At 40.5% G+C, this 27,911-nt stretch overlaps 1 protein-coding gene and 1 pseudogene across 3 annotated transcripts in view; one reads left to right on the top strand and one right to left on the bottom strand.

The window, feature by feature from the left end:
- RAPGEF5 (Rap guanine nucleotide exchange factor 5) overlaps positions 1-27,911 on the top strand; it is a 200,780-nt gene that overhangs the window by 121,937 nt on the left and 50,932 nt on the right. For all 3 annotated transcript variants that reach the window (XM_039862520.1, XM_039862521.1, XM_039862522.1), the window contains 2 exons: positions 16,144-16,253; positions 16,703-16,791. In XM_039862520.1, coding sequence (XP_039718454.1) covers positions 16,144-16,253; positions 16,703-16,791 — 199 coding nt within the window. The remainder of the gene's footprint in view (positions 1-16,143; positions 16,254-16,702; positions 16,792-27,911) is intronic.
- Positions 149-267, bottom strand: LOC120602537 (uncharacterized; annotated as a pseudogene).

Raw genomic sequence — 27,911 nt, 5'->3', positions numbered from 1 at the left:
ATGTTTTCAAAATTTTGCTATTAAGAAAGATCTGACATGTAATTCTCTACAAAAATCTTTTTTTTGTTTTTTCTTTTTAGATGAGGCAAACCTTGGTTGACCTCACAGATCGCAAGGAACTTGTCAGCTTATAACCCCTTATTTTTTAAGCCTACAGCATCTGGTCTTCCTAGGTGGTCTCCCATCCAAGTACTAACCAAGCCCGACCTCGCTTAGCTTCCAAGATCACACGGGATCGGGCTTGTTCAGGGTAGCATGGCTGTAGACCACTACAAAAATCTAACTTTATATTTCTTAAGGGTAAATTCCTAGCTGAGTAATTACTTCTTACAGGTATGAACTGTGTTCATCTTTTATGTTTTTGCTCAACTACTTTCCATAAAGCTCATGCCAGTTTTCACTTACATCAGCAATACTTGTTTTGTAATGCCCTCTTCCTCACCTTCGCCCTCATTGAGTATTTTGATATTATGATTCTTAGGAGGAGAAACTAAGTATTTTTGTTAAGCCAACGGGAAAGAAGGAGTATTATCTTGTTCAAATTTACATTTCTTTTCTAATGAGGTCAAATATTTGTATTTATATCAATTCATTTATCTTTCTTCTGTAGTCTATTTACCTCCTTTGCCCATTTTCCATTGGGATTTTTCTCATTGATTTGACTAAGCTCTTTATATATAAAGGATGTAAATCTTTGTCTCATTTGTTGCATGTGTTTTCTCCAGTTTGTTTCTTACTTATTTACTTATTTTTATACATATATGAGCAAAACTGTTAATTTATATTTTTTAATTTAAAAAAATGCCTTTAAAATTAGAACGTTCTTCCTGATTCTGTGGCCAGATATTCAATTTTATTTTCTTCTATCTCTTCTGGAGATGCACTTTCACTCAGGTCTTTATTATAGCTGGGATTTATTTTTGTAATATAAGATTTCTTGATTAGCTATCACATGCAAAATTTTTCTTCAGTTACTTTACTATTTTGTTGCCAGCATTTGAAAATCCATTTTATTCTTAAGGAATTGAAATTCTGTTAACAAATTTTCTTCAAATTAAATATATTAAGTACAAATTTAGTGAGTCATGTCTCTGAGCTTTCTCTATAAAATTAGGAGATTAGATATCTAAGATTTCTTCTAGCTCTAAAATTCCTTTCTTAAGTTGAAAACTCTCTTCTCAAATTTAGCAGCATCCATACTTGGGAGTATTGAACACTTTTGGGGAAAGTAGCACCATATTAAATGGGTACCAATTAATTACTCAGGAGGCTTTCAGTAGCCAGTTTTTACTCTGGCTTAATATGCCTCTCAATGCCAAGAATCATTTTGTTCTTTTATGTTCTAAAAATACTACTGTGGCTAGAATGTCTAAAATTTTACTCTTCGTGAAATGGTGTTGATACAGGACAGATGGCTGATCTAGCATATCTAGCTAGAAGTATCTCTGCTATCAGGGTATTAAAGCCATATTTCAAGTCAAGTCATTAAATATTTGGAATTGTTTTTCTGAGTTCAGAATGTCCTGAGGAGGATTGAGATATGGAACTCCCAAATAATGACAAACTAAAAAGAAAAAAAAAGGCTAGATTTTACAGACTTGAACTCAGAAGTAACGAGAAAGTGGCCTAGTTATTTATATTGGTGAAGTTCATTAACCACTATCCAAAGCTTAGCTCCAAACTATGGCTTTTAAAAAATGCAAATTTATCTCTCTCCCGTATCTATCTCATAAAGAATTTGCTCTTTGAGGGCAATCCCCATGTTTTATTTGAACTTTTATACCCGACATCTAGCACTGCGCTTTTTCAATCAATATTTTTGGACCCAAATCTGGTATTGTGGGTGATTTGAAATGTTTCCCAAGTTCAAGCCCTCCAACCAAATCCGTACAACTCCCAAGCTGCACCAGCTCCAGGATTCCAGTTCATTGGAGATTTAAAGTTTTAAATTAAAGATTTCGTGCCATGGGGAATCAACCTGGAAATGACAAGCAGGAAAGACAGGGGGATTCATCACCAATGGCCGATTTGTAGACAAGCCTTTGGGGGAAATTCATGTTTGGTAAAGAGTAGACACAAACTTTCAAACTTTGATGAGTCACAGTTTATGGAGCAAGGATCTTACCTGGGCAGGTTCGTATATGAGGATTTCAATTCTCTTTGGCACCCTAAGTGCACATTAATATTTAGAAAGAGAATGTTTTTTTGTTTATTATCACTTAAATACTTTCTTTTCAGTCCGTTCTTCTCTTTCCCTCATGCCCACCCCGGAAAAAGAGAGGAAATGACCTACTACTATTTGCAAACACATTTATTTTTGTCTTATTTTAATCTTCTCTTTCTTTATTTTCTAATTTTACTTGTTCGTTTGCCTCTCAAATAGTTTTAGCAATATTTCATTGCATTGTAAATACTCTTAACCTATTCTAATCCCAACTTTCTATGGCTGTGCAATGAACCAAGACCAACATCATCTTACCTTTCACCCAACCCACTGCAAACTGTGAAATGAGGTTTCTGAGATGGTTGCTGCAGAAACCAAAGGCGTGCCTCTCTAAAAACACCAAGGAATGTACAAAACATGAAAAAACAAGATTGTTTACTTAAGATGCTTTGTATCTGCTTGTTCCCATGCCATGTGATCTAGCAGCTGCTACAGTAACTAGGAATTTTTCATTCCATAACTTGCATAAGTATTGAGGCTGCCCTTTTTATTACCGCTTTACCCTCTCTGAAGTTACACATTGTATGCATGTGTGTGCACACACACGCGCAAGCATATCCACATGCATACACACAGACACACACGTAAGTGCACATTTACTTACATGCAAAAGAGATTTAGAGTTATAAGGTTTCTTGACTTGAAGCCTTCTCATATCTAAGCATATTACTTTACACTACCTTTACATTTTACTTTAAAAATTTTTTGCAGTTTTATTGAGGTATGATTGACAAATAAAAATCATATATATTTAAGATGTCTGATGTGATGTTTTGATATATGTATATATTGTAAAACAATTTCCACAATAAAGCTGATTAACATATCCATACCTTACTCACACAGTAACCATGAGAAAGAGAGACAGAGAGAGAGAACTTAAGATCTACTCTCAGCGAATTTCCAGTGTTCAAACTTTTTAAATTTGAAGACTACTTCTGCCGGGTCTGTTCAGTGTTAAGAACTAGGCTTTTCATGTAAGAGGCATTTGGGAGAAGCCAAAGCCATAGGAACCAGTCAGGGCTAGCTCTCAAACGCTGCTCTAAAAGTCCATACTATCTTCTTGTTATTCAGATTTTAAAGACTTTTATAAAACTGCGGCCATGAATTATTCAAACCCCAAATGACAAGTATATCTGCTACTCAGACTTTGAGTCATAATTTAGCATAGGTTTTTATTCTATCTTTGGGCCGCTTGGAAAAGTGTCAATATTGATATTTTCCCTTTAGAATAACTTTGTGTCTATTACACAAACACATGAAATGATTTGAGAATTCTTAGAAACTAGAAGGTATTTCTGTGTAACATTTATATTTATCATTTCTGTAAAATCTAGGAAGCAAGATATCAGATTTTTGGTTTTTTTTTTTAAATCTCATGGAACATATGTATTGTATTTTGAGGGCCATCAAGATATACCAATAATGAGAGGTGGAAATAAGTGCTGTGCCCAGCACTAAGTCACCTCAGTTTTTTGCAGATCCCAGGCTGACAGAATCTGTTGCGAATATATCATACAACCCATGTGGGTGCCATGGGTTGACAGAATTCATGTGTTTCAAGTATTGGCGGACAGAATTTCCTCCAGTGATTCCAATCACTGACAACTTTTTCCCCTTTTTTCTTCCCCATGTTAGGAAATGCTTAAGGATCTAATTTAGAATTTGAAGGCATCCTCATTTCTTCTGAGTTACCTTTGAATGTGTCTGCGTGAGGCAGTTCTCGCTGTGCCCTTTGACCTTGGCTCCTTGATTCCAGAGAAGCTGTGGGCTAAGTCTCAGTGACCTCCCAGCTCAGCAGGTCCTCTGTCTGTTTCCGTGGGCCTGCTAACCAGGGTGAGTGTCAGTAACTCACGAGTCTTAGCAAAATGAAATGACCCCACATCCGGGGCAGTGATAGCAGAAGCTGTGGAATTCAGAGGTTTCACCCCAGTGACCGTGGCTGACGTGGCTGACGACGTGGCTGACGTCACGCCTTGTTTGTTGCTGCTGGTGTTTATCTTGTTTATACTTTAGACCTGCTGATGCTAAAGGATGCAGACTGTTCTCTTGCAGATAATCAGGAACCCCACCCAAAGACAAGGCATTAACTATCTCTTGAAATTTTATTTAAAAAATGTTGAGTCAGAGACAGCGGAACTTCATTTTTTCCTTTCTTTGAGATTTTTGCTTCTAGAAGTGTATGGCTTCTTGGTGAGTGAGACTTAATACAAAAGGGTGAGGTGCGTGCCAGAGAGAAAGAACCCTGTGTTCCCATGAAAACGATCCAGTTTTTCAGGCCCACTTTTTCTTCCAGCAGAGGGGCTTCGGGCCTTTTTTCCTCCAGGTTCACTGAGCTCTGTAATTAACTCCCACGATGGCTTCTGGGCTCTCAGTGGTGCATACAGCACCATATGGAGCAATTTTCAATGCACCTGAAAAAAATTTGATGACATTATTTGTGTGTTTCTTTAAATGTGGATGATATTTAAACACACATACATGATGAAATTGTAGCAAAGCCCTGATACAAATTCAATTTTGTAACATTTTGGTATTAATATACTTAGATGTCATACAGCTGCAATAGAGTTTGTATGTTTTTCTGCCAATAGTTATGGAGGGCTTTCTCTGTGTCCAGCACTCATAATTGCATCAATAGGGTGTAGGTATTATCTCATTTCACACGCAAGAAAAACGATGCTCAGGGAAATTGAACAATTCAGTTAAGATCATCCAGCTAGTAAGTGGCAAGTCTAGGAGTTGAACCCAGGCAGGTCTGTCTTCACTTTGGTGTGGCTATCAGTTTAATTTGATTCAGGTCATAAGTTCTCCACCACCGTCTGCGTTTAATTTGTACATGAAATGGAAATGCACTATACCCTGTGTGGGTTCTGTGGAGGGGAGGGAGCTTGGTAAGGCGTGTGGATTGATAAACTATTTTATCTAGTCATTGGTGATTGAAAGATAGTTGGGGTGGGACTATGCTAGACCTTTTGCATACACAATTGTGTATTTTTTTTTTAAGTTCCTAAAAATCTTCTGGGGGATATAATAGCGTCATATTTCAAATGACACTTTAGGATTTCAGGAATACATTTTCCCCCGGAACACAGTTCTTCCGTGATTGTCAGGATTTCACTATAAACAAGGCAAATGCCATAACCCCTGTCCTCTCAGTACAGTTGGAGGCCTCCCCTGCAGCTGTGAACCCAGCCTTTCTCTGAAGACTCTCCCCGGATGAGAAGTGCCTCAAAACACCCCAGTCAGAATCAAGGTTCCTTTTCTGCTGTGGGTGAGCTGTGCCCATTAATCAGAATCTTTGCCTACTTCTGCGTTTGGAGCTTTGATTCCTGGCCACGGGTGGTCTACATGACTTCTAGCTTGAATTTCTCCTTTCTGCCCTAGCCTCCTTTCTGGACTGTGTCGCTCTGTGTCTGATCCTCTGCCTCTTTGTCCTTGCTGACCTCTCTGTTCTTGATCTTGGGCCATTCTGATGTATGGTATCTATCTGCTCATCCATCATTCACCAGGCCATTCTTTTCATTCAATAGACACTGTCGTTCTGGGTGGTGGGACAGCACAGAGAACAAAACAGGCCAAAAACAGCTGTCCTGTCACACAGCTGATATCAGAGAGGAACTTGTCCTGCTATTTCTCCTCTCTCTTCTCCCCTCTGGCCCCACCCCGAACCTGGTCATCCACCAAGAACTTTCTTACTGGAACTTGAAGGCTTACCAGGAAAGATTTAATAAAATTTAAGCTTTTATGATAAAAATAATAACATCTGTGTGATTTAATAACAACTCTCAAGGATCACATGGGGAGTGTCAAGTATAAAGCAAATTGTAGGATGTGAATTATGGGAAACTGATGTAGGTACTAGACAAGAAAGAGTGTTAAGACAATAAAGCACGCATGAGTTAGATTAAGTCAGGCAAGAATATGCTAAGACACCCTAAGAATGCTAAGAATTTGAGTTGTTTTGCTGACAGCAAGATGATGGACTACGTGACCTATATGGAGGCATTTAAATTCATGATAAGTCGACACAAGTTGTTCTGGAAACTGAAAGATCAAGTGCACTGGATTGTATCCATTCGCCTCCCCTTCTCTATTCTCACCTCTGCTCCGTGCTTGTGGGCCGTGGGTCGTGACCTTATGGACCGTATCATCCATGATCTCTTGCTTTCCAACTCCTAGTGGGACTTGGCCATTGGTAGATGTTGCAGGAGATCAGAGTGTAGGAGAGGGTCGTGGTGTTCCTTCTCACCTCTGTCCTGCTTCCTCCTGCCATCCTGGCCATGCCCACAAACCTCTGTGGCTGCAGCTCCTCTGGAGGCTCCCAGTTATGTCTCGCTCCCAGTGGGATCCAGTACTTCCTCTTACCTCCTCTTGCCCCTTCAAGCCCAGGGGCAGTTAAGAGCTCCCTCTTTGTTGATTTATGGTTATCACCTTTTTTCTTTTCTTTTCTTTTTTTGGTTAATTTCCTCAAACCTACCCACACTTATGCAAATAGTCACTTCATTAAACACTTTTAGAACCCTAGCCGAGCGTGCCTCTCTTTTTTTGCTAGAATAATCCATTAAGCTAATAAAGCGTATTGAAATATCTTGGGATGCAAAGAGATTGATTTTGTATTTCAAGATGTTAGCATCCATCTTCATCTCTCCTCTATTGTACAAAAGGTTTACAAGCTAAAGTTGGCCTCGGGATCAAATTCCTAGGCTTGCTGTAATTTTAGGGTTCTTAGACAAACTTGTTTTACATGATAATAATCATGTGAAGTAATATGATTTAATAAATGCAGTTCTCTAGCAGCTAGAATTTTCTATCCAGTCCTGTTTACTGGTTTCCTGTGGGATTTTGGTCTCATTCCATAACAACTTTGTGTTTGCTTTCACACCTGCGGAAGTCAGACTTTACCTAGCTTTTGTAAATTTTAGGATGATGATGGATCCTATTAGTCCCACTTAGGTTTCAGTTTGAGTAATTAATCTTAATATGTGTGGAATTTTAAAAGGGAACCAATCATTATTAAATACTCTCTTTCTGCCAGAGTCACCTGTACAAAGATGTATTTGTCAGGCCAGCACTTTGCAGTCCAGTAAACCTAAACCACTGCTCACCTTGACCCACATTTGCTTACTTAATTTTTCTCTCAGTATACCATCTTAATCAGGTCTATCTTGCCAGCAATATTCTCTTGACCTTTTTTTTTTTTTTTAATGTTTACTTTTTTCCCATGAGAAAAAAGAACCATGAGATACATTGTCAGCGAATTTTGTGAAGGTTGTTCTCATACAAAGTTGTTTTTGGCCAGAGAAGTTTTTTTTTTTTTTTTTTTTTTTTTTTTTTGCAGATAAGTGTTTCAATTCTGCTGTACCCACATTTATAGTACAAGAATAGATGCGGGCATTGGTGGTTTGGTTTGCTAAGCTGTGTGTCAATTTCCATAGTACAAGATGAGAAGATATCTAACTGCTAAATCATGTGCGTCTTTCCTATGTAATAGAGAGCCAACACGTGGGGCTTCTGTGAGAAAAGTAGAGTCCAGACAGCTGAATTTTGTAGACTCTTAGTGATGGAAAAGATGCCAAGGTCATCTTGTCCAGGCTACACTCACTGAAGAACCATCTTCAATTGTTCTATAATATTGTGGATTGATAGGCTCTGCTCCAGCCTGAGAGAGAGCACATTCTGCCTCTGTTGTCAGTACTGGCTTAAATCAAGTCACAACCGTGTCTTTCATCTACCACCCATTAATGGAAGGTCACCTTGCTAGAGCATCATGAGTAATCCTATAGCTCCCTTCCCCACAAGGCAGGTGAGCTCAGAGAGTGGAAATTACCTACTGTAGTCTAATTCTCCAGATCTTTTCTTTCTTAGACATCCCAGCAACCTGAACTATACCTACAAGCCATGTTTTTCAGACCCCCTGGTATCTCCTTGGTGCAGGGTCCCAGGTACCCTGTCAGCAAACCCTGTGCCCACGAACTCATCACAGCCCAGTAGAGTTTTTTTGTTTTGTTTTGTTTTGTTTTGAGATAAAATTTACACGGCATAAAATTAACCCCTTTCAAGTATACAATTTGGTATTTGCCCTAGTGCTCAAGCCCATCAGGCCGAAGGCACCTTATGCACCAGAAGCCCCACCAGCCTTCACCTGCATGTCTCTATGTACCCAGGGTGTGTGGGCACACAAGAACCCCTGCCATGTTTAACTCTGCTCCTGCCAGCCCCACATTTCTCCTTGCTAGGTCCTGAGCGCTGCCCTGGTCTGAGCTGCTTTAGCTGTGGTCCTGATACCAAGCTCAGCCCTTGTCAGCTCCATTCTTCTCTTAGAATTCAGTCCCTCAATAGCTTTCACAAGCCAGACTGGCCATCTAGAACTTAGGACCTGCTACCCTAGTAGTTAAGAGTCGTGCCATGGCTTAAACATACCTGTCGCCCATCCCACCAAGCAGGTTGGCCTGTTTTTGCCTGTCAGCACCAGGGTAAACCAAGTGCCCTTCGATTGTTTTAGCATCATTGGCCATCTTTAGGAGACATCTGTGGTTCTGGTTAAGGACTCTGTTGTTGAGCTTGTTTGGGTTCAGTCTCAATGTCACCATACCTTCACCCTGTGACCTTTCTTGGAGCAGTTACTTTATCAATGGATGTTCAGCGTTTAGCTTTGCCTGATATATGGTAAACTCTCAGTAAACGATTGTTGTTATCGATCTGTCTGATCATGGCTTGATTCCTCCCTTGTTGCCTGTTCCTAGTAGGTCTGTTTGTTGCATGTGGCAGTGCTGTCTCCTTAGTTCATGAGTTGTGGTTACCTCTACCACTGTGAGATAAAGTTATGTTTGCTTTTAGTGGTCCAGTAACTAATAATTGCATGACATTTTATTTTTCACAAAATACTTGTCATGTATTCTTTGAGATACTAGGCAAATCATGGGGCTGCCTCACAGTGACTTTCACATCAACTCCCCTCACGGCAAGATCCTGAATTAGAGCAGGTCATTTTGATCTCATATGTAACCCTTCACCCATCTTTCTCGTTGTTCATTTTGATGAGCAGGACAGCTGTTCTTTTGAGTTCACCTATATTTGGTTGAGTGCTTCATCTAAGTTGATGGTGAGGAAGCAGAACAGGGCAGGCCAGTGTCATCGCCATCAGAGTAGTTCGATGACCCTTTAGGAAGCTCAGCTCTCAGCAAAATGTCCCCTCTATCAGCACCATTGGAATTTACCACTTGAAATGTGTTCTTTGAGATTTAAGGTATTGTTCTTTAAGCCTCCACTCTAAAATGCACATTCATTCATCCGTCTTTTTGTTCATTTATTTATTCACTTAGTTAATGTTCTTTGAGTATCTGTAAAGTGTCAAGACCTGGCTCTTTGTTGGGAATTCGAAATTGAAGAAGATACGGTGCCTGCCCACAGATGAGCTTGTGCTTTAGCTTTAGAAGGGAGACAAAAAGGGGTATCGATGTATATTCCTCAAAATGCTGAATCAGAAGGACCAACGTGCTGCTGAGGGGCCACAGAGAAGAGCCGACCAAATCAGACTGGAAGTGGATGGGGGTGGGTTTCCTGGAGGAGGCAATTCTTGATGCGAACTTCGTGAGATGAATAAAAGTCACACCAAGAAGATTATAAGATAAAAGAAGTAATAACAAGCTGTTGGCTATAAATGCTGTCTTAGTCTGTTTGAGCTGCTATAACAAAACACCACAGACTAGGTAACTTATAAACAACAGAAATTCATCGCTCACAGTACTAGAGGCTGGAAAGTCCAAGATCAAGGCGCCAGCAGCTTCAGTGTCTGATGAGAGCCCACTTTCTGGTTCATAAATGGCCATCACTTCACTGTGTCCTCACATGGCAGAAGAGATGAGGGATCTTTCTGGGGCCTCTTTTATAAAGGAAGTAATTTCATTTATGAGGACTCCACCCTCATGATCTAATACCTCCCAAAGGCCTCACCACCATACACCAACAACTAGGGATTAGATTTCAACATACGAGTTTTTGGAAGGGGGACACAAATATTCAGTCCATAGCAACTGTGTTCCTATAGATAAGTTAGCATCTTCAGTTCCGTGCTCACTAATTTGAGGGAAAACAGCATTGCGGCTTGTGCTACTAAAAGACTTCTTGATGCCGTGGCATCAAGCTAGGTGATTCTCTGTGCCCACCATCTGAAAGGGTCTCTGGTGCTGCCTGCTTCAGACAGGTTTGATTATGGAGCACTGGACCACATGGGGAGTGCTGAGGATCCTGGTTGGAGCCGAATAGAGCAGGAAGAGGACATTAGAGGGCACAAAACACACATCTTCCCCAGTTCACAATTTAGCCCACAGCTTGACCTGTTCATGCTCATCCCCCTTTTTTTTTTCATGTACCCTAGACTAAGGTATAGTACCATTTAGTGAATGCCTTCCTGGTGTTGTGTTAGTTACATGGCCTCTTATATGTTAGTTGCATGGGGGTTTAATTTGGTAGAATTCCGACAGATGGAATAAATAATTATAACACTCAAGTCCAAAATACAGTTATCTCATATGACGAGCTTTGTAATAGGAAAATGACTAAGAGGAGGGTAAAGGAAGTCTGGTACTAACAGTGACTTTTGAACCATGTGAGACAGAATTCTGCCTTTTAAAGGTAGTTCACTCACTCATTCTCTTGCTTGCTCATTAATTTTCATGTTCAGCAAAAATTGATCAAGTGAATGTCCTGTGTCAGGCCCTGAGCTATGTGTTAGGAAGAGAAGTAGAAATCTCGGCCCTTAGATGTCATCATTTAGTAGAGAACACAGAGGGAGCCTATAGTGTCAGTGTGATGGGTGTCATGACAGGTTCTTTGGGCATCTCATCTGGATAGAAGGTGTTAGTGGCAGGAGACTTGTCCAGGAAGATGAGGTGATAAATGAGTTCCATCACATGGAATGGCTTGTACCTTTTGGGGTTCATAGACTTCAGTGAGGTTTAGAACTCGACTCAGCCTAGAAAAATGTGCCTACACAAAACAATTTCACTTACTTTCAGAGGATTCTCTGAGTCCCTGAAGCCCATCAGTGAACCCCAGTTAAGCACGCTTGTAAGAGTTTATGCTCATAGAGCAGCAAGAACACGATGCCATGGAAAATGCCGTGGCTGCTTTCTGTGAATACTTGGGAGAGGAATATTTTCCATTATCTCTGATTGCAGGCAAGTAGTTGTGGCAATTGCAGCAGGGCTGAGAAATCCCTTAGTAGTCACTTTTTTCTTGCTAGTGCTGGTGATAAGTGAAAATGTAAATATAGTCAGAAATGTGGTTCAGGACAGTACAAGTTAAGCCCTGCTAAACTGGGAACATTAATTCTTCACCTTACTTTTTTAAAAAAATCAATATTTTGATTACTCTATAGGTACTTTCATCTTAAAATAAATCTGTCTTTTATGTGAATAAATGAAAGAAAAAAGTTTGATTTAGAAGTACAAAAGTTGATCACAATCATGGCAGTTAATCTAAAATAAGTCAAAGGTACTGGTTCTATCATTCATTCAGAATTCACAGGCAGGATAGCTGTGTACCCTCACACTATGGGGTACCGTGGGGCAGCTCAGCATAAGAGGGTGTTTGAGGAAAGGACTTATAGGACTTAGGTGATTTGGGGGAAAGGCTTAAAGAAGCAGGGCTTTGCTCTGGATTAGATGCTGTCAGGAAATGTGTTAAGTCTATGACTAGATAGATGTCTTAAATCTCACCCACAGGGAAGGTAGACTAGAGCAAAATTAAAGCTGTAATTGAGAAAGAAGCAATAGTCTGGGCTTTTTGGTATTTTCCGGGCTTTTTGGTATTTTCTGGCTTGGCCAGTGTTCATGCTTTGGCTGTATTCAGATACGATTACCGAGTGGCCGTGTTTTTGTTTTGTTCTCTTTTGGTCACAGAGTGGCCTTGTCTGATGTTGATTTTCCATGAAATCGTTGATGTTCCACAGGACAACACCGAGGCCCAGCTGTGAACGCGAGGCCAGCTCCAGATGCCGGGGGCTGCTCCTCTCTTGCTCAGTCTTCCCCACTTTGAACTGCCCTCCTTCAGATGCACATTTGCCTCCTGGATCAAAGCCTCCGCCTGCTTCCTCCTCCACCACTTGCCCGCTCCCTTAGCTCCTGTGGGGACTTGTTCTCAGCTCTTCCACGTTTCCCCAGTTTATCAGCTTTTTTCTTGGCTCACTCTTTCCCTAACCAGACAGACACCATGTGGTGATGAGCTGTTTTCTTGGTGTGCTGACAGCTGCCCAGAATCCCTCCCCGAGTTACCTGCTGTTGTCTCCTCTGCCAGGCCCTTCTCCTGGGTGAGCTATCATTTATTATTCCCCTCGACTTTTCTGAGCACTTCAGCAGAAAGGCATAAAACCGTACACATGTGTTTTCTACCCTCAGCAGTCCACAGAGCTGCCTGGCGATCCTTTATTTTCATAACTTGTTTATCCCCTGTTGTACCTCCTGAAGCCATTTTTCTAATAACATTCTCTTTAAGCCACCAACTTCACCCCACAATTCCAGAAGATGGTCTCAGTTCCCACTATAGTAAGAAGGTAGACGCCACCTCATCTGACCTCCCTCATCTTCCTTGTTTTCTCTAATTTTGTTCTAAATCTTCACCCATCCTCTTCCCCGTGGTCATCTCGGAAAGGACCCAGTCTCAGTCCTTTTAGAGGCTACGCCCTCCCCTTGTGCTCCTGATCCTGTCACCTCCTCTCTGCGCCCCCTCCCCTCCCTGCCTCGCAGCCACACAGCCTCTGCGGTCTGACTCCTCTCCTTCCAGATGCCATTCCCAGGTGTCCACTTCCTCCCCATTCACTCGCATCTTAACACGTCTCTCCCCACCCCTAGGCCTGACGTGAGCTTGTCATCACTCTTTCTTAGACTTATCGTCTTGGAAACTTTATAGCATCAGCCAGGCTTTTTGTGCGAATCTCCTGACAGTGCCCTCCAGGTTCTCCTGTCTCCTCTTGGTTGTACTTTTCCAGAATCTCTGTGAGTAGGTTTCCTCCATGACTCTGATTCCCTCCCTCTTCCCCCTACTTTCTGTGTTTTTGTTTTTGTTTTTGTTTCTTTTTTCGCTTCCCTTGTCTCCATCTTTATAGTTCCTTTTCTGTCCTGTTCCCCTTTAATAATCTCATCACTCCCCAAACTTGAATAATTCACAAATTTGTCTCTGTCTTTGACCTCCATCCAGGGGGCCGAGTTCTTAATTTCTAACTGCCTGCTAAACATCAACGGCATGATGCCTTATCAGTACTAACACATCAGTTGTCTGAAACTAGATTCATCAGTCTCACCAGAACCAGTTTCTCTATACATTTGTGTCCCATCGAATCCCATGGGTTACGGCTTTGCATTGTCTCTTGCATTTGGCCTCGTCTTAGAGTGCTCACCAAGTTAGACTTAGGTTGTCAAGGAGCCTATTAACTTGTCATTTAAGGGCAGAGTATTTGTCTTACTCGCCCCTGCTTGCCGCTTGGCGTCTTACCGAAGGAGACTCTCCCTGTTTCTTGAATGAATTAAATGTTTTAATGCTTTACTTGCATTTCATGGCTATTCGTCATTAAACATATTTTCTGTCATTAGTTCTCTAAATGCTTTTATTTTTACCAAGCAAGCACTAAAATAAAGTTTCATACCCACCCATGGTACCTCTGCTCTTTTTTAGGAAGAGAAGTTAGGTTGGGAGGCATTAATTTAACCTTTCTTCTTTAGAGCCAGATATAATACATAGGGGTATTATGTTTCCATGGCAATTTTAGATAACTTACATCTCCTTTTATACATTGATTTTTCTGCTTTTTTCTCTTCTTTATTTTTAATAGGTTTTTGAAATGGAAACTATCACTATGACATAAGATGCTATTGATAGTACATCAATATGATTCAGCTATTCCCCTGCCCAGCAGACTGTGGCTGCTCTGTGCACAGTCCTGTAATACGTATTAGCTACACAGACACTGGAGAAACCCTTCCCATCCATATGTATGTGCATGGCCTGTGGAAGTTAATAATGCCATATATCACGTACACATAGAATGTAAAATGTACTTCAGAATGACAGCGGGCTCGTACAAAATGAGTATTGGCTTACTATGAGAGGAAAACCAGGGAAAGATTTTTGTCCTTTCATATCTACTGTTTACAGAATTATTTGTTTCTATGTCTCTGAGTATCCCAGATCCACATTTTGCCTTTTTTTTTTCTTTTTTGTCAATATATGCCCCTCTCTGCAGCCAGCTTATTTCACTTGGATAACAAAAGAACCTCTTTGGAGAAATGAAAGATAGCAATTACACATTGGTATTCATGTTACAGGAGTCACACTGCTGTCCTTGGGGAATTTAACAATGAATATCCAACATTAATTGCCACAGTAACTGCGTGTCTGACCTTGCTGAAATGTAATACATCAGCTCTATATAGTAAAATATTTTGCCACTAAAGGTTAAAAAGAATCATCCTGAAATTGTATTGATGTTTAGAATGACCAATATTTTTTGTTTTTAAGAAGATCCTAGAAGTCTTATATGACTAGGTCCTACATTTTCTTAGGAATCAGGACCCTGGGAGTTGAAAGCATAATTTTTATCACTGATTTGGTTGGCAATTATAACAAGACGAATGCCATCCAGTTCTTATGAAAGGTGAATAAGATACCTTGACATCCCTGATTGATCTATGGAACTGATTAATGAGGCACGAGGACATAGTGCATTTTATCCATGGGGGGCGGAGGGGGGCGGAATATTCTTTTCGTTTGTTTGTTTTATTTGTAATGTCTGTACGTAATTATAGGTAGGATTTTCTGCCAGTAGCAGAAACATTCTATGAACCCTAGGACATGTTTCCCCTTTTCAAGAGGTGACATCATTTCTAAGGTGAAGCTTACTTACTGTCAACTTTTCTTTCATTCATCTTTTACTCGAATCCTCAGAAATACAGAAGCTTAGATTTTTCTTCTGTGGATTTTAAAGCTCGGTTTTGCCCGGGCTCTCTCACACTCACTGGGTGTCACACATCAGGAGCATTTCACACGACACACTCTGGGTGTGTTCGCAGAGCTGCACGCTGCTGGGTCAGCGGTGAGCCCGGCTCCGACAGAGCCACGTCAGCGGGCCGTGCTGGCTCCGGGCTGTGGAAGCTGTGTGTGCAGAAATGAATATGATTGTTCAGCCTTCTCTCCTTTTTAAAAAGGACTGAGGTGAAGAAAGTCAGTGCGCTCACCCGTGACACCCGAATCTCAGCCCAGAGGAGAGTCAAACTAGAGGTCTATTTTTGCTTGTTTTCTGGCAAAACAAGTACATGATCAATATGAAGGCCATCTAAGTCTGGGGGGGGAAAAATGAACTGAATGATAGAATGGATGGTTGTTGGCCGCCCACCTTTTAAATAAAGCAGTGATGGAAATGAACATGATATAAATCTACTACAACGATTTCATATGGCTTGCTCATTGTTTTCATGTTTAAATATTTTATATAACTTTCCAATTTTAATACGCCGATTGTTTAATAAGTGGTAACTAGGTAAATGAGAAAACACATGCAATTAGTAGTATGTTTTTTTTAAAACTTTGAACTTTAGATTTCTTAATTCAAATCATTCAGGTAGTTTTAAAAATGAACTCTCTGAACCTTATCCCCACTTTATTTATCTTTTCTTCTATTTAAAGTATTTATGTCTCCCTAATGCTCCTTGTGTCCTTAGAACTTGAGCCTGGATACTGGACAAGAGGGAGATTCTCCAGCAGACTCCTAATTTATTCTGAATCTTTAAAGAAATTAAGGTGCAAAGCAACTCGAGTAAATGCAGCTTTTTTAGTTAGTTTCTTTTTTTTTTTCTCTTTTCTTTTTTAATTTTCTCTCCCTTTTTCCTTCCTCCATCCGTCACTCCCACTCCCAATTCGAGCAGGATGATGAAGTGACAACTGTTCAGGAGCAGGAGCAGGACGTCCTGGTGCTGAGGAAGGTGCAGAGCTGCGGCCCGGCCCCCTTGGGCGGGAGCTCGGAGGGCGATTGGAGGTGAGTTCCCTCGGAGGCTCGCGCTCCCGTGTCCTTTCCCCGGCCTGCCTTCCTTTCCCTCGCTCCATCTCGCTCGCTCTCCCTGCCTCCCCTTCCCTCCCTCCCTCCCTTTTTTCTCCGCCTCTCCAGCGTTCTAGCTGACTGCAGAGCTCTTAGCAGCCAGATGGACTCAGTTCCCAGTGAAAGGACAGACATGGCCAAGATCTTCTAGCATTTAGGGGATGCCTTTGTTAGCAGCCCTTCACAATGGGCAGCTCCCGGCTGAGGGTCTTCGACCCGCATTTAGGGAGGAAGGATTCCGCGGCGCTCGCAGAGCGCGAGCTGCCCTTGCCTACCTTCGATGTGCCTTATTTCAAGTACATTGACGAGGAGGATGAGGACGATGGATGGAGCAGCCGCTCACAGTCGTCAACCGAGGATGACTCGGTAGACTCTCTGATCTCTGACAGATACGTGGTCGTGTCCGGCACCCCGGAGAAGATTTTGGAGCACCTTTTGAATGACTTGCACCTGGAAGAAGTCCAGGACAAAGAAACAGGTAAGACCAGGGGTGTCTCCCGGTTCCAGACTCTCTGCGGTGGCTGCCCTTGTCAGTCTCCCGAGGGGCAAGGCTCCCACTGCTGCCAAAGGCAGGGTGGGCTGGCAGAGCATATGCTCTGTGCCCCTCCCCCTGGGCCCCCGTGCTGTTTTGTTTAAATCCAGTAAATGGACACATGGAGGTCCAAGCAGCTGCCTGGGAAGTAGCCGTACAAAGACAATGATACTAAGACAGATGTTCTTGTTTCTTTGGCAGTTTTGACCAAATCTTACCTCAAGGCAGTTGGCAAGAAGCCAGCATTCAATAGCCAGTGTTCATTCAATGGGAAGAAATACAAAGCATGGGGGTTAGCAAGCATTCACCTGGCCTGCGGGACGCGCTTGATCTGGGGAAAGTAGCCTACCGGCCAAAATGTCAGCAATCAATGCAAGTACTCAGCAACTAGCTTAGCAGCAACTTTTGCCTTTTTCCAAGTGGTTTACAAACTGCCCGGAGCACGCCCTGCTGTGCAGAATGTCATCCTCACAGCTTCTCAGACCAGAAATTATAATTCATTGTAGTACTGATCAGACTTCTTATCCTTTCTATTTAATCTGGGAGCAAAACACCCATTTAGCTTTTTCACTCTTGCACATTCGGAAATACTACCATTGCGTTTACAGAACGACCTGTCCATACTTTCTTTTTCAAGGAAGGATGAGTACTTGCCTCTCTTAAGCAGTATTTGTAATTTGTTCCAGCCTGGAGCAGTTATTCCAATGAATAGGCCTCTGGCTGTATCCTAAATCTATAACTTGATGCCCTGACTAAGATGCACTTTTTGCTGCCACCATAGCACCTGTGATGTCCATGGTTTGCAATATGTTGGCTGCATCAGTAAAAGGCATTTTGGGGTTATATTAGTACTAAGTAACTCTTTAGGTTTTCCCCATGCAGAAAGGGTTGTGAAATGACAGCTTAGGCGGGAACAAGAATTTCTTTGGGTCCCAGTAGTTTTGTCTGAACATAACTGATGTCTGGCTCCATGTTGCATTATAAAGGGCATTAAGAGAAACAAAGGTGTGTGAAATATGTAAGTGGGTAAGGAAAAAAAAAAGCAAAATGATCTAACCAGGTATCCTACAGTAATGTTTCTGTTTATTTGATCTCAAAATTCAAATAAATAACTTATTTTGCATATATGTTTGGTAGTAATTAAGAGTTGTCATTTGTGCACAAACAAGCTAAAAGAAAAATATATTCTTGTGGCATTTGCTGGGCTGTTTTTATATGTCAGTTGATTAATATTTTGTGCATTTGAGCACTATTCCCGTGTTCTGCTTCATCAGAGATAATCATCGTGGAACTGGCCATAATTTTCTGTGTACTGATTACCAGACTACTGCATTACACAGGTGGTTGGGTCTAGATTACAGGCACATTACTTGCCATGAAGAGGATACCTTTAAACTGGGATAGAGGTTTTGAGGGATCGAATGCTTGCTTTCTTCTTAATAGCACCACAATTCTATGATACAAGACTTTGTGTCTAGGTCTTATGGATAAGAACAGAAATTATTAAAGACAACACTAGGCCTACCTTGATTTCTTTCTTCTTTCTTTTCCATTGTCATTAGTTTCTTGTGAAAGATGGCCTGTGTGCCCACTAAAAGTCCCCACTGTCTAACACTGATTGCTGTTGCTAATGCCAGGAGTTGCCTCCTGTTGGGAAATGGTGTTGTGCATGGTGTCTAGTGACTGTTATTCCACTTTTTTCTCAGTTCTCAAATATACAAACATGGGGATCAAATAGGTCACTTTAGCCACATGCTCAGCAAAGTAGGGAGGACCAGGACTCAGTGGCTTGACCTAAGCAGGGTAGGAAAGCGCCCCTTGGGGTCAGCCTCTCCTCATTCCAACTCATCTCCTTGGAGTATATGCAGGACAAACTCCAGATTATTGCAGAGATACTTGAGGGGGAAAAAAATGGTAACAATTTTTTCTCCAATCAAAAGGAGAATTTTATGAAAATGAAAAAGTTAACTTTCAAGAGTCATTGATGTGTATGTAATAGGGACACCTAAGTGGAAGTCACATGCAGTTCTTCAAAATTTCACATATTGCACCGTGGAGAAAATACAACAGAAGAGCCACTATGTGGTTTTTGTTGATAAAATTAAAAGAAATATCATCAATATGAGATAAAATGCAGTTTATGTACAAATTGAAGGAAAGTGGTTATGAGTTTGTTCTAGTTTGACTACTAAATGAATCACATATTTAAAGTAATTGAGGCCCCTCATCACTGACGGGTGAATTCTAGGTCTTTATCTTGGCCAAACTGGTAACCCTCGTTAAAAAAGCCTATGTGTACAAGAGCCTAATAGAGTTACATAAACATATGGAAGACAGATGGAGGAAAATGAGAAGGGGCTGCAATAAAAGTATGCTGCAGTGTTTTTATGTTCTTGAGCGCCCCATTTAGGGAGCTGGAGCCATATGAGGCTGGGTGGGGCCATATGGTGGTTGTCCACATGGCCCCTATGGCAATGAGGAGAAAAGGGTCCATGGGAGGAAATAAATGGTCCTGGCAGCTGGGATGAACCTGTCCTGGATTCTTACATTCCTGTACCTGCCAGAGACTGGGGAAGATAACCAGGCAAGAGATGCAAGTGACTTCCTGTCTCTTTTCCACAAAAGTCACTTAGTTGTGAAAATGTAGATGCAAGGCCCAAGAGGAGAAACCTTCTATATCACAAAGGACAAATTGAAGCGATTATAAATTGATGTTAACATGCAAGTGGAAAAAAGTCTACTTAAATGGAACAGGAAGGAGAATGGCAGGGCTATTGAGATAATGTATTCCTGCTGCTACCTGAATCAAGCATAGAATAAAATACAATTCATGTCACCAAGTCAAACAGAGTTTTAAAATCAAAATAATATTAGAGATGCTTTAAAGCAACCTACTGATGACTTTCCTGAATGATTAGATCCACATAACACTTACCATGCTGATTTTCATAATCCTCTATATGCATATCTTTCTTCCCTGGTAGTGCCAGGCACAAGGAGTCATCAGTGAATGTCTGTGGAGTGAATGAATGAAGGAAGGAAGGAACGATTCTTCATTGTGTAAAGTGGAACAAGTATTTGAGTCTGGTAACTGGATATCTATTTGTGAACATGGAAAGTAATTGAAGCTATTTTCAAAGATTTGCTTTTTTTTTTTTCAAGGTTCAGGTTCTGACTTGAAACATTTGGAATGTTTGAGAAAAATCGAGCAGCTCTTTTTCCCAGAAATAGGGCAGACATCATTGGGCATTCCCAGCCCAGGAGAATTACAAGGAAGGCAAGAAGGGAGAAAAACAAGGAGTTGCGAGGAGGTAGCCTGGAGGAGCAAGTTCACACCAGCCAGCCCTGCACCGTAGGGTCTGCAGAGGGTCGCGCTCCTACCGAACCTTTTCTCGGTGCTGGAGAGGATCAAGTGCGTTCTATTAGAAATGCTTCTGGGAATAATAATTTCTGTTTTGAAGCAGGGGGAAAATTCCGCATTCGATGGATTATGTAGAGAATAACCTTCTTATTGATTTTTCTTTCTAACTCTGCATTCTGACAGGTTGACCTTAGGAAAAACACCAGAGGAAATGCAGTATTTGCTCCCCTCTCTTTTTTTTTCATTTCCTTATTTTTTATTCATCTTTTTGATGAAAATACACTTATGATTACAGGTTTCCAAGAAAAACAAGTTAACAGGGAGTAAGATAGGAAGACTAGGGAAAGCCTACCAGCTGATTATTATTAGGCTTGACCTGATTTCAAGGTACGGCTGATTTTTTTACTTCATGAGGTTATATCATTCAGTACGTTCTGGTAACGTGTACTCAGTGTGGAAATGTCCCCTCTGCCTGCTTTGATTGTGTCACGGATGCCTCAGTGTCGGTGGGGTGCTTTCAGCAGCACCTACTAGGTGGAGAATGCCATTGAAGAAGTGAATTCATTATCTTGGTAACAAGGCAACAACCTCTATGAAAGTACCTGGTTTCTATCATGAAAGTGTCTCGCTCAGTCGATAGAGTCCAAAAGTTATTCTCCAGAGCCAGCTTAATGCTTTTTTAGAGCATTATTGCACTGATAAAACCTTGACTAAAGCTAGGATGGGCACTTCATTTTCTATTAACTTTTTTAAAAATCTCCTTTCCTGCCAGCACCAAGCCTGTCATAAACACTTAATACATATTTCTCATGTAGAAAAATTAAGAATACTTTTGTCCTGATCATTGGAAAGATAGAGGACAGTTTACGTCAACTTCTTCCTTGATTTCCTTACCTTTTAGGATTCTGGTAGAGTGTTTGGTGCCTCTGTTCCTGGCTTTCTCTTGCAGGTGGCAAGATCTTACTTACCTTATAGCAGCACGGCTTTTGCAGAACTAAAGCTTTTAAGGGTAGGCACAGAAATTTTTAGACGGTAGTGAGTTTCTCTATGATTTCGTATAATTAATATAGACACAAATTATCTTGTATTTATCTTTTCTTTTTGTTTTTGTGATGTCATTTAACGAAGAGACTAGCAGATCCCATCTATGGCTGCACATTAGTAGCACTTTTAAAAAATACCAATGCCTGGGTCTCACCCAGAGTTTCTGACTCAGTGGACCTGAGTTGGGCCTAAGCCTATGGGCTTTAAAAGCACTGTGGGTGATGCTAATATCCAGCCAGGCATGAGAGCCACTGAAATAGAACATTGACTTTGTCTCACTTGCCTTTTTCTTAAAGATGTATTCCAAGTTTCTAATAGATATATAGTTGCCTCTGAGAGTTAGGGACCTCATTCCGCCTTTCCTTTACCTCCCTACCCCACCCCCTTTCTAGGGCTTTATGTCCAGCCTCATGTCCACTGGAGCCTCTGCAACCTGAGAAAGTCAGAATTCACAAACCTGCACTGCTGTTCCATCCACTCGAGAAAAGGAAACAATCGGAAGAGACAGAGGACATACAGTTGTTAGATTTCTCAACCTTTAGAAAGAGGAAGTGATGATATACGAACTGAACCCATTTGGAATTTTGCCCGGGTTCTGCCACTACAAAAATCTCTGGGTGATCCTTAGGTCTCGCAGCCAAGAATGTTTGCTTCTGTAAAGAAATAATATTTTAAGGAAGGAGAAAATGCAGTGCACACAGTGGAATAGAAAGATACTAAATGAGATTCTGAAGCCTCGTTTCCCAGATCTGGGCTCCATTCATAAACCAGCCTGAGACCTGGAGCAAGTCATACTTGCTATTTGGTATAACTTCATGTTACTTTATATTACTACTGCACTTCTTTGGTTTCATGTTTGCAATGAGAATGTTGATGGAGTAGGAAGCTTGGAATCCAAGGCTCAGTGGCCATGCCTGGTGATGATTTAGGTAAGTTTGTATATAACCTTGTCCAGTGGGAAACTTTTTAAGTTCCTTTGAGAAATTATGCTATAACATTTCCAAAAGATAGCTTTGATTTATCACTCTCTAGTAAAATCCATTTGCACAGTTTTATTACCAAGCTGTTTTTGGATATTCAGAAGCAGTCTATTGCCAGAGAAAAGCAGCGTTTTCTCCTCGTGATGAAATTACTATACCCTATCTCTTACACCAGCCATCCCCCTGTAATTCCTTTACTTGTAAATTTATATACTGCTTCTGTAATAAAATATAACAGTACATTTTTAATTTTTCGATTTCTACATAATATGAATGATTACTTTAGGAAAATTTAATTCCCTCATTCCATAGATATCCTCAAATTTCTATTATGTAGGTGTTGTTCTAGATGTGGGGTTACAGCTGTAAATGAAATAGACAAACTCCTTTCCTTCATGGGGCTTACATTCTAGTGGATGGAGTCTGACAAAAAACAAGTAGGGAAATAACGGGTATTAAATGATGGATGCTAAGTAAACAGTATCATTACAGGTTTAAGGTAACTGTGTTCACGTGTCTTTAAAAATAAAGAAGCTAGAGGATATATTAATGTATTTAAAGTATTTTAGAGAATTAACATGAAACTGATCTATTCAACAAAGTTCAGAACCAAAAGAAATAGACTTAATTGAAAATAAATAAATAAATAAAAGAAATAAAAGAAATGTGAAATAGTTATGGGTATTCCAAATGGTACCAGCTACCCCCGGAAGCCGTAGACTCTGCATCCGTGGAAATGATTCATATCAGCCTTTTACCATCTCGACCTGGGAATGTAGCTTTCTCAGAGACAAATCACTGGACTGCATTGCTGCTTGAGGTCTTTTCAGCTTTATGAAACTGCCAGTTTTAAATATTAGGTTAATTTTGTTTGTATACATGCTAATAAAAACATCAGCAAAAGACCAAATAAATTCCTTAGCACTAGCTCCAGCTTCCCTGGGTGTGTGCCTCAGAGGCAGACGGAGATCACCACCTTTCAGTGAAGGCCTGTTTTCTCTTGAAACAGCAATCCACAGGGACAATGAAAGTCACCCAGGAGCTCTCGAGAGAGCTAGGAGTGAAAGTGTTCACATGAGAATATGGTTTCTGCTCTGCTCTATCATTTTCGTGCTATGCGTTTTGTTTCTTTTGGTTCGGATCGAGGTTTTGGGAGTTCTCTTAGCTTCTCTCCTAATTACTCATACGGAGAATATAATATATTTGCCATAATTGATGCATTGACAGAGCAATGAGATAATTAGAATTGTGCAGAAATCGTCTTGTCAGTTGCCTCATTTATGGAAGCAGAAGACTTAGACTATGTGACATTTGAGGCCTCTTCCTGATTTGAGAGCCAGGATTTGAAGTTTACTCAAGACACCACTCTACTTATCCAAACTTCCTCTCTGTTAGATGGATCCTGGTACAGGGTAGTTATACTCATCTAATGGACAGAGAAGCTAAGGAAGAAGTTAACTAAGCTGCTTCAAGGATAGAGTGATCATTTGAATCTGAGAATGAACCCAGGTATATTACTAGCTTCATCCCAGAGATCATTTTTGTCTAATGACTAGATCTATGGATAAAAGACATCAATGAAGTAAAAAACTACCATTCAATTCTAGCTATAAACCCCAAATCAGGTGCTTTAGTAGAGGCTTAAAAGCCATCTGATCTCCATCACAAAGACCTGCTTCTTGCTTTCCAGCTGTGAGCAGGATGGCTGCTGAGTGAGCTAACTGCTTCAAGAAGGTTACAGAATAAATGGGGTGTGGGGAAGAGGTCCTGGTTCCAGCTGATGCTAAATCAGACCACTCACATGAGAAACGATGAAAAATCAGATTTTGACTGGATTTCATTTGAAGTGTTCATCTCCTGGACTAATCTATTTACACCACCTCTGAACATGCAATATCGTGCAGGATAACAAGGGAACTGATGCTTTTACACTGCCAGTAGATTGTGGGTTAATTAATACTCTTGTTGGTAATGAAGCAAGGTGAAATGAAGTGAGACAGAGCTGAAGCATAAGGTCATTAACATGCACTGATTAATAATGGAAATGTGGAAGTTTTCATTAAAGCATAACCAATGGGCAAAGGATAAGGCTCTAAGTAGGAATACTGCATGCTTTTTGGGGAAACAGTTCCTATTTAGAATGAAAATGGATCACTGGAATGCATTTTTTTTAATTGCATCATTTCCATGTTGTCTCCACATGATCTCTTCCAATACCTAGAGGTCAAGTATAAGAGCATACTGGAAACAAACTACAATATCGTAGGGCTATGGGAAATCAACTTCGAAAGGGTCTGAAGGTAGAAAATGGAAAATGAAATATGCGAGGGGCAAGAATCACCTTAGAAAAATTACATCTTAAGGCTCCTGACTATAAGAATTTTGAAAAACTTGGGCATCTTTCTTCTTTGAATACTTTTAAGGAAAATATCAACTCCTTTCTGATGGGTTAGAGCAAAGGCCTTATCCTTGAGCCTGGATGGGAGATAGAGTGTCTTTGAAAATTTCCTTCACACTGTGTTCTAAATGAAGTATACATGTGACTGCTTGTTTCTGCAAAGTCAGTCCTGGTGGTGACATTACCAAACCCGAGTTCATGTGCCCAACACTTCAGAAGGCCAAAACTCAAAACATCAGAGTTTGGAGTAAGGAAAGGCTTATTGATTAAGAAGGTGCCAACAGGAGAGGACTGTTTTGAGCTAGTTTGTGGTTACAGTGTCCTCACCCCCCTAATGTAAACTGCAGCCAGTATGGAAGATTTAGAAATGAATGGACTTTCTCCTTTATTCACATTTGTACATTTTATTTGCTTTATTTCTCTTATTTACATTGTATTTGCTTCTCCTAAATTAGTTTCCCTCCACCGCAAATGCTCAATTTGATATTCATTTTTTTAGATAGATGACTCTGAAAACTTTAGGTATTTCTTTGTAGTTAAGTACATTGCTAATTTCCTAAAAATGACTGGAGGATAAATTATTACAAATAATAAAAAACTCTGGTACACTGAGAGTTGCCATAAGTATGTACATGAATCATTAATTTTCAAAGAATCAGAATCTGTAAAATTACAATATTTTAAAATATAAAATATAAAGGCCCTGTCTAATAAGTCATAAAGTTCACATAGAATTAGGAGGTCCTAATAGTTTTGTTTTATTATTCTATGAATAAGATTGGCTTAAGTTTAATGTAGACATAGGATGAAGGTTGTTTCGAAACACAAATCTTCAGTATAACTTGTAGTTTTTCTCATAAAAATAAATTTCAGAAAGATAGTTTTGTTTAGTCTTTATAGTCTCTTCCCAATATATTCCTTTAAAAACTGAAGGCTGCTACTTCTATTTCTTTTCTATCTGTAATCTATAACACAGGTTCTCAGTTATTTGGTGCTGATTTTTGTTCTTGTGAATTTTCCTTTTTTTTTTTTTGTCCTTTCAAAAGGGAAATGGAGTTTTGTTTCTTTAGAAAGAAAACACTTCCCTCAAATCTTAAAGTTTTAAAATTTACCACATTTTCTCAGTGAGGTTGGGTCTATTACCGTATTTAATATTGTACTTTAGCAGAAACACTTGTGATTTTCTCAGTGTCCAGCCATACTGCCAGAAACTTGTTCACATGTGTGACGTTAAGCATTTTAGGAGCAGCAAATTGGAAGAGCAACCGATTCTGAAGTTCGTGGAGATAAGATATCGTGTCAGTAACGAGACTGACAATCTAATAATTTTGGCAAAACCATAGTTTTACTGTAACATCAGCAACTGCAATTACTTGAGGCTGTCGAAGATAATGTCAGAGGATGGGAAAACTCTCTCTTCTCTCTCTTTTTGTCTCTCGCAAAGGTCTCTGTGTATCATCTCCACACACAGTTGATGGATTTAAAGTGAGACCATCCGATGTTCTTGGCTGTGTTTTGAAATGCTGTGACATTTTCCTCAAGCAAACTTGAGTATCCTATCAGAAAATGGAAAAAAAGACCTGATTTTTTTTATTTGTATAAGAGCGTGTACTTCAGGTAGCTTTTTAAGTGTGAGGAAGGAATGTTAGTGGATGGCAATTTGTTGATTATAATCACTGCGTGTTAATCTCTCACAGCATGTTTTAGTCAAATGATTGTTTCCTTTAAAGGGCGCAATGCCACAGAATTGCTATAATTGACAAGCACATGTCTAAAAGGGTTATTCTTTTGGAGAATTTCTGCCTTTAACATACCTATAATTGAGCTTTTCTTCATTTCATTTTGCAGTCTTTCTCATTATAACCTTCTCTCCCATTTCCCATAATCCTCATTTTCTGCCTTTGGGGCTTTCTTGTTCTACAATTGAAACCATTCTTTTCATTCTGTTTGCAGCTTTTTGCCTTCTACTTAAGGCTGCTCCTTGGCTGTCAGCCCTCCTCCAAATCTCAGAAATAAATATGAAATCAGACAGAATTGTTAAATGTGGGTGAGCAGAAAGTGTGGAAAACTAAAATATCTTGTTGTAATCCCCCCCAAATCCTGTCGTAATCTAAATAGTGATAGAAAATTATTGTCAGAGAAATTCTGTATCCTTTTGTGTTTCAGAGTTACCATTCTTATTTGTTCCCAACATACCAGATACTTAGCGAATCTTCTAATTTTTAAATTCTGTAAATGAGCTTGACTTAGTGTGAAGATGAAAACTACAAGTTAAAATTGCCCATTGCGTTTCTGGCTGGGTATTTCTACCCAAATTCTCATTCTAGAAATGGACATGGTTTACGTGAATGGGTGTATGTAGCAGGACTCATAGTGCGTAGTAGTTCTAATATTAAAGCATCTGATACGGTCCTTCTCATTGCATGCCCTTCAATGTGCCTGAAATATACTTGTTTTGAAGAGAGCATTGTGAATTTGTGGACTATCTCCATGTGACTGTCAGTTCTACCTTTAGAAGGGCAAATTAGCTGATCTCTTATAGCTGTTTGCTATTGCCAGGTGTTGGCTAGAAAATAAAAAGAAAACAAAATTTGAGTAGAAATAAGAGAAATGAGCATGCTGGCGCATAGATAGAGAATGACTTCATCAATCTTTGGCGATTCAAAGCAAATAAAAATACCAAGTCCCTATGTCTATGGCACTTCTCCCTGTCCAAACCCAAGCTTCCGTTCAGGGCGCACTTTTCTGCACTCCCTTCTCCCCTCCCCCGCTCCCCCAGTATGGACTCTTTGGATCCACACTCTCAGGAGAGCATAGTGCAGTGAAAGAGCCAGAGCTGGGGCTCCGCCCACCTTGGGACCTAGGCCCCTTCAGACATTAACTTGAAGTAACTCAGTGGTTATTCCCCTTACTTATCTCAGTCTCAATGTCATCATCCCACAAAAGAGAATATAGGGCCAACCTCCTAGGATGGATTTGAGGAGCACAGATGGTGGGGGTAAAGCTCATGGTACAGAACAGAGTATGTGTTCAATAGAGGGTGGCTGTTGCAGTTATTTTCAAATAAAGTAACTACTGTCTTCCCTTCCTGCTTTCGTCATTGCCCACCAAGCCACCACTGGCTTCCTGGTGCACTGTAAGAAATGGGTGTGGTTCAAAGCAAATTTGGGGCTCTGTAAGGCTAGAATGTGTGCTGGGTGGTGGTGGTGGGCGGGGTTGGGGTGTGAAGGTTTGCTCAGACATTCACCTGAATGGACTGTTTATCAGCCTAAGTTTGTAGGCT

The sequence above is a fragment of the Pteropus medius genome, unplaced genomic scaffold (genome assembly GCF_902729225.1).
Source record: "Pteropus medius unplaced genomic scaffold, Ma_sr-lr_union100, whole genome shotgun sequence".
In the NCBI taxonomy this organism is placed as follows: Eukaryota; Metazoa; Chordata; class Mammalia; order Chiroptera; family Pteropodidae; genus Pteropus; species Pteropus medius.
The sequence above is the reverse complement of the archived record's forward strand: the minus strand, read 5'-3'. Positions and strand labels throughout refer to the sequence as shown.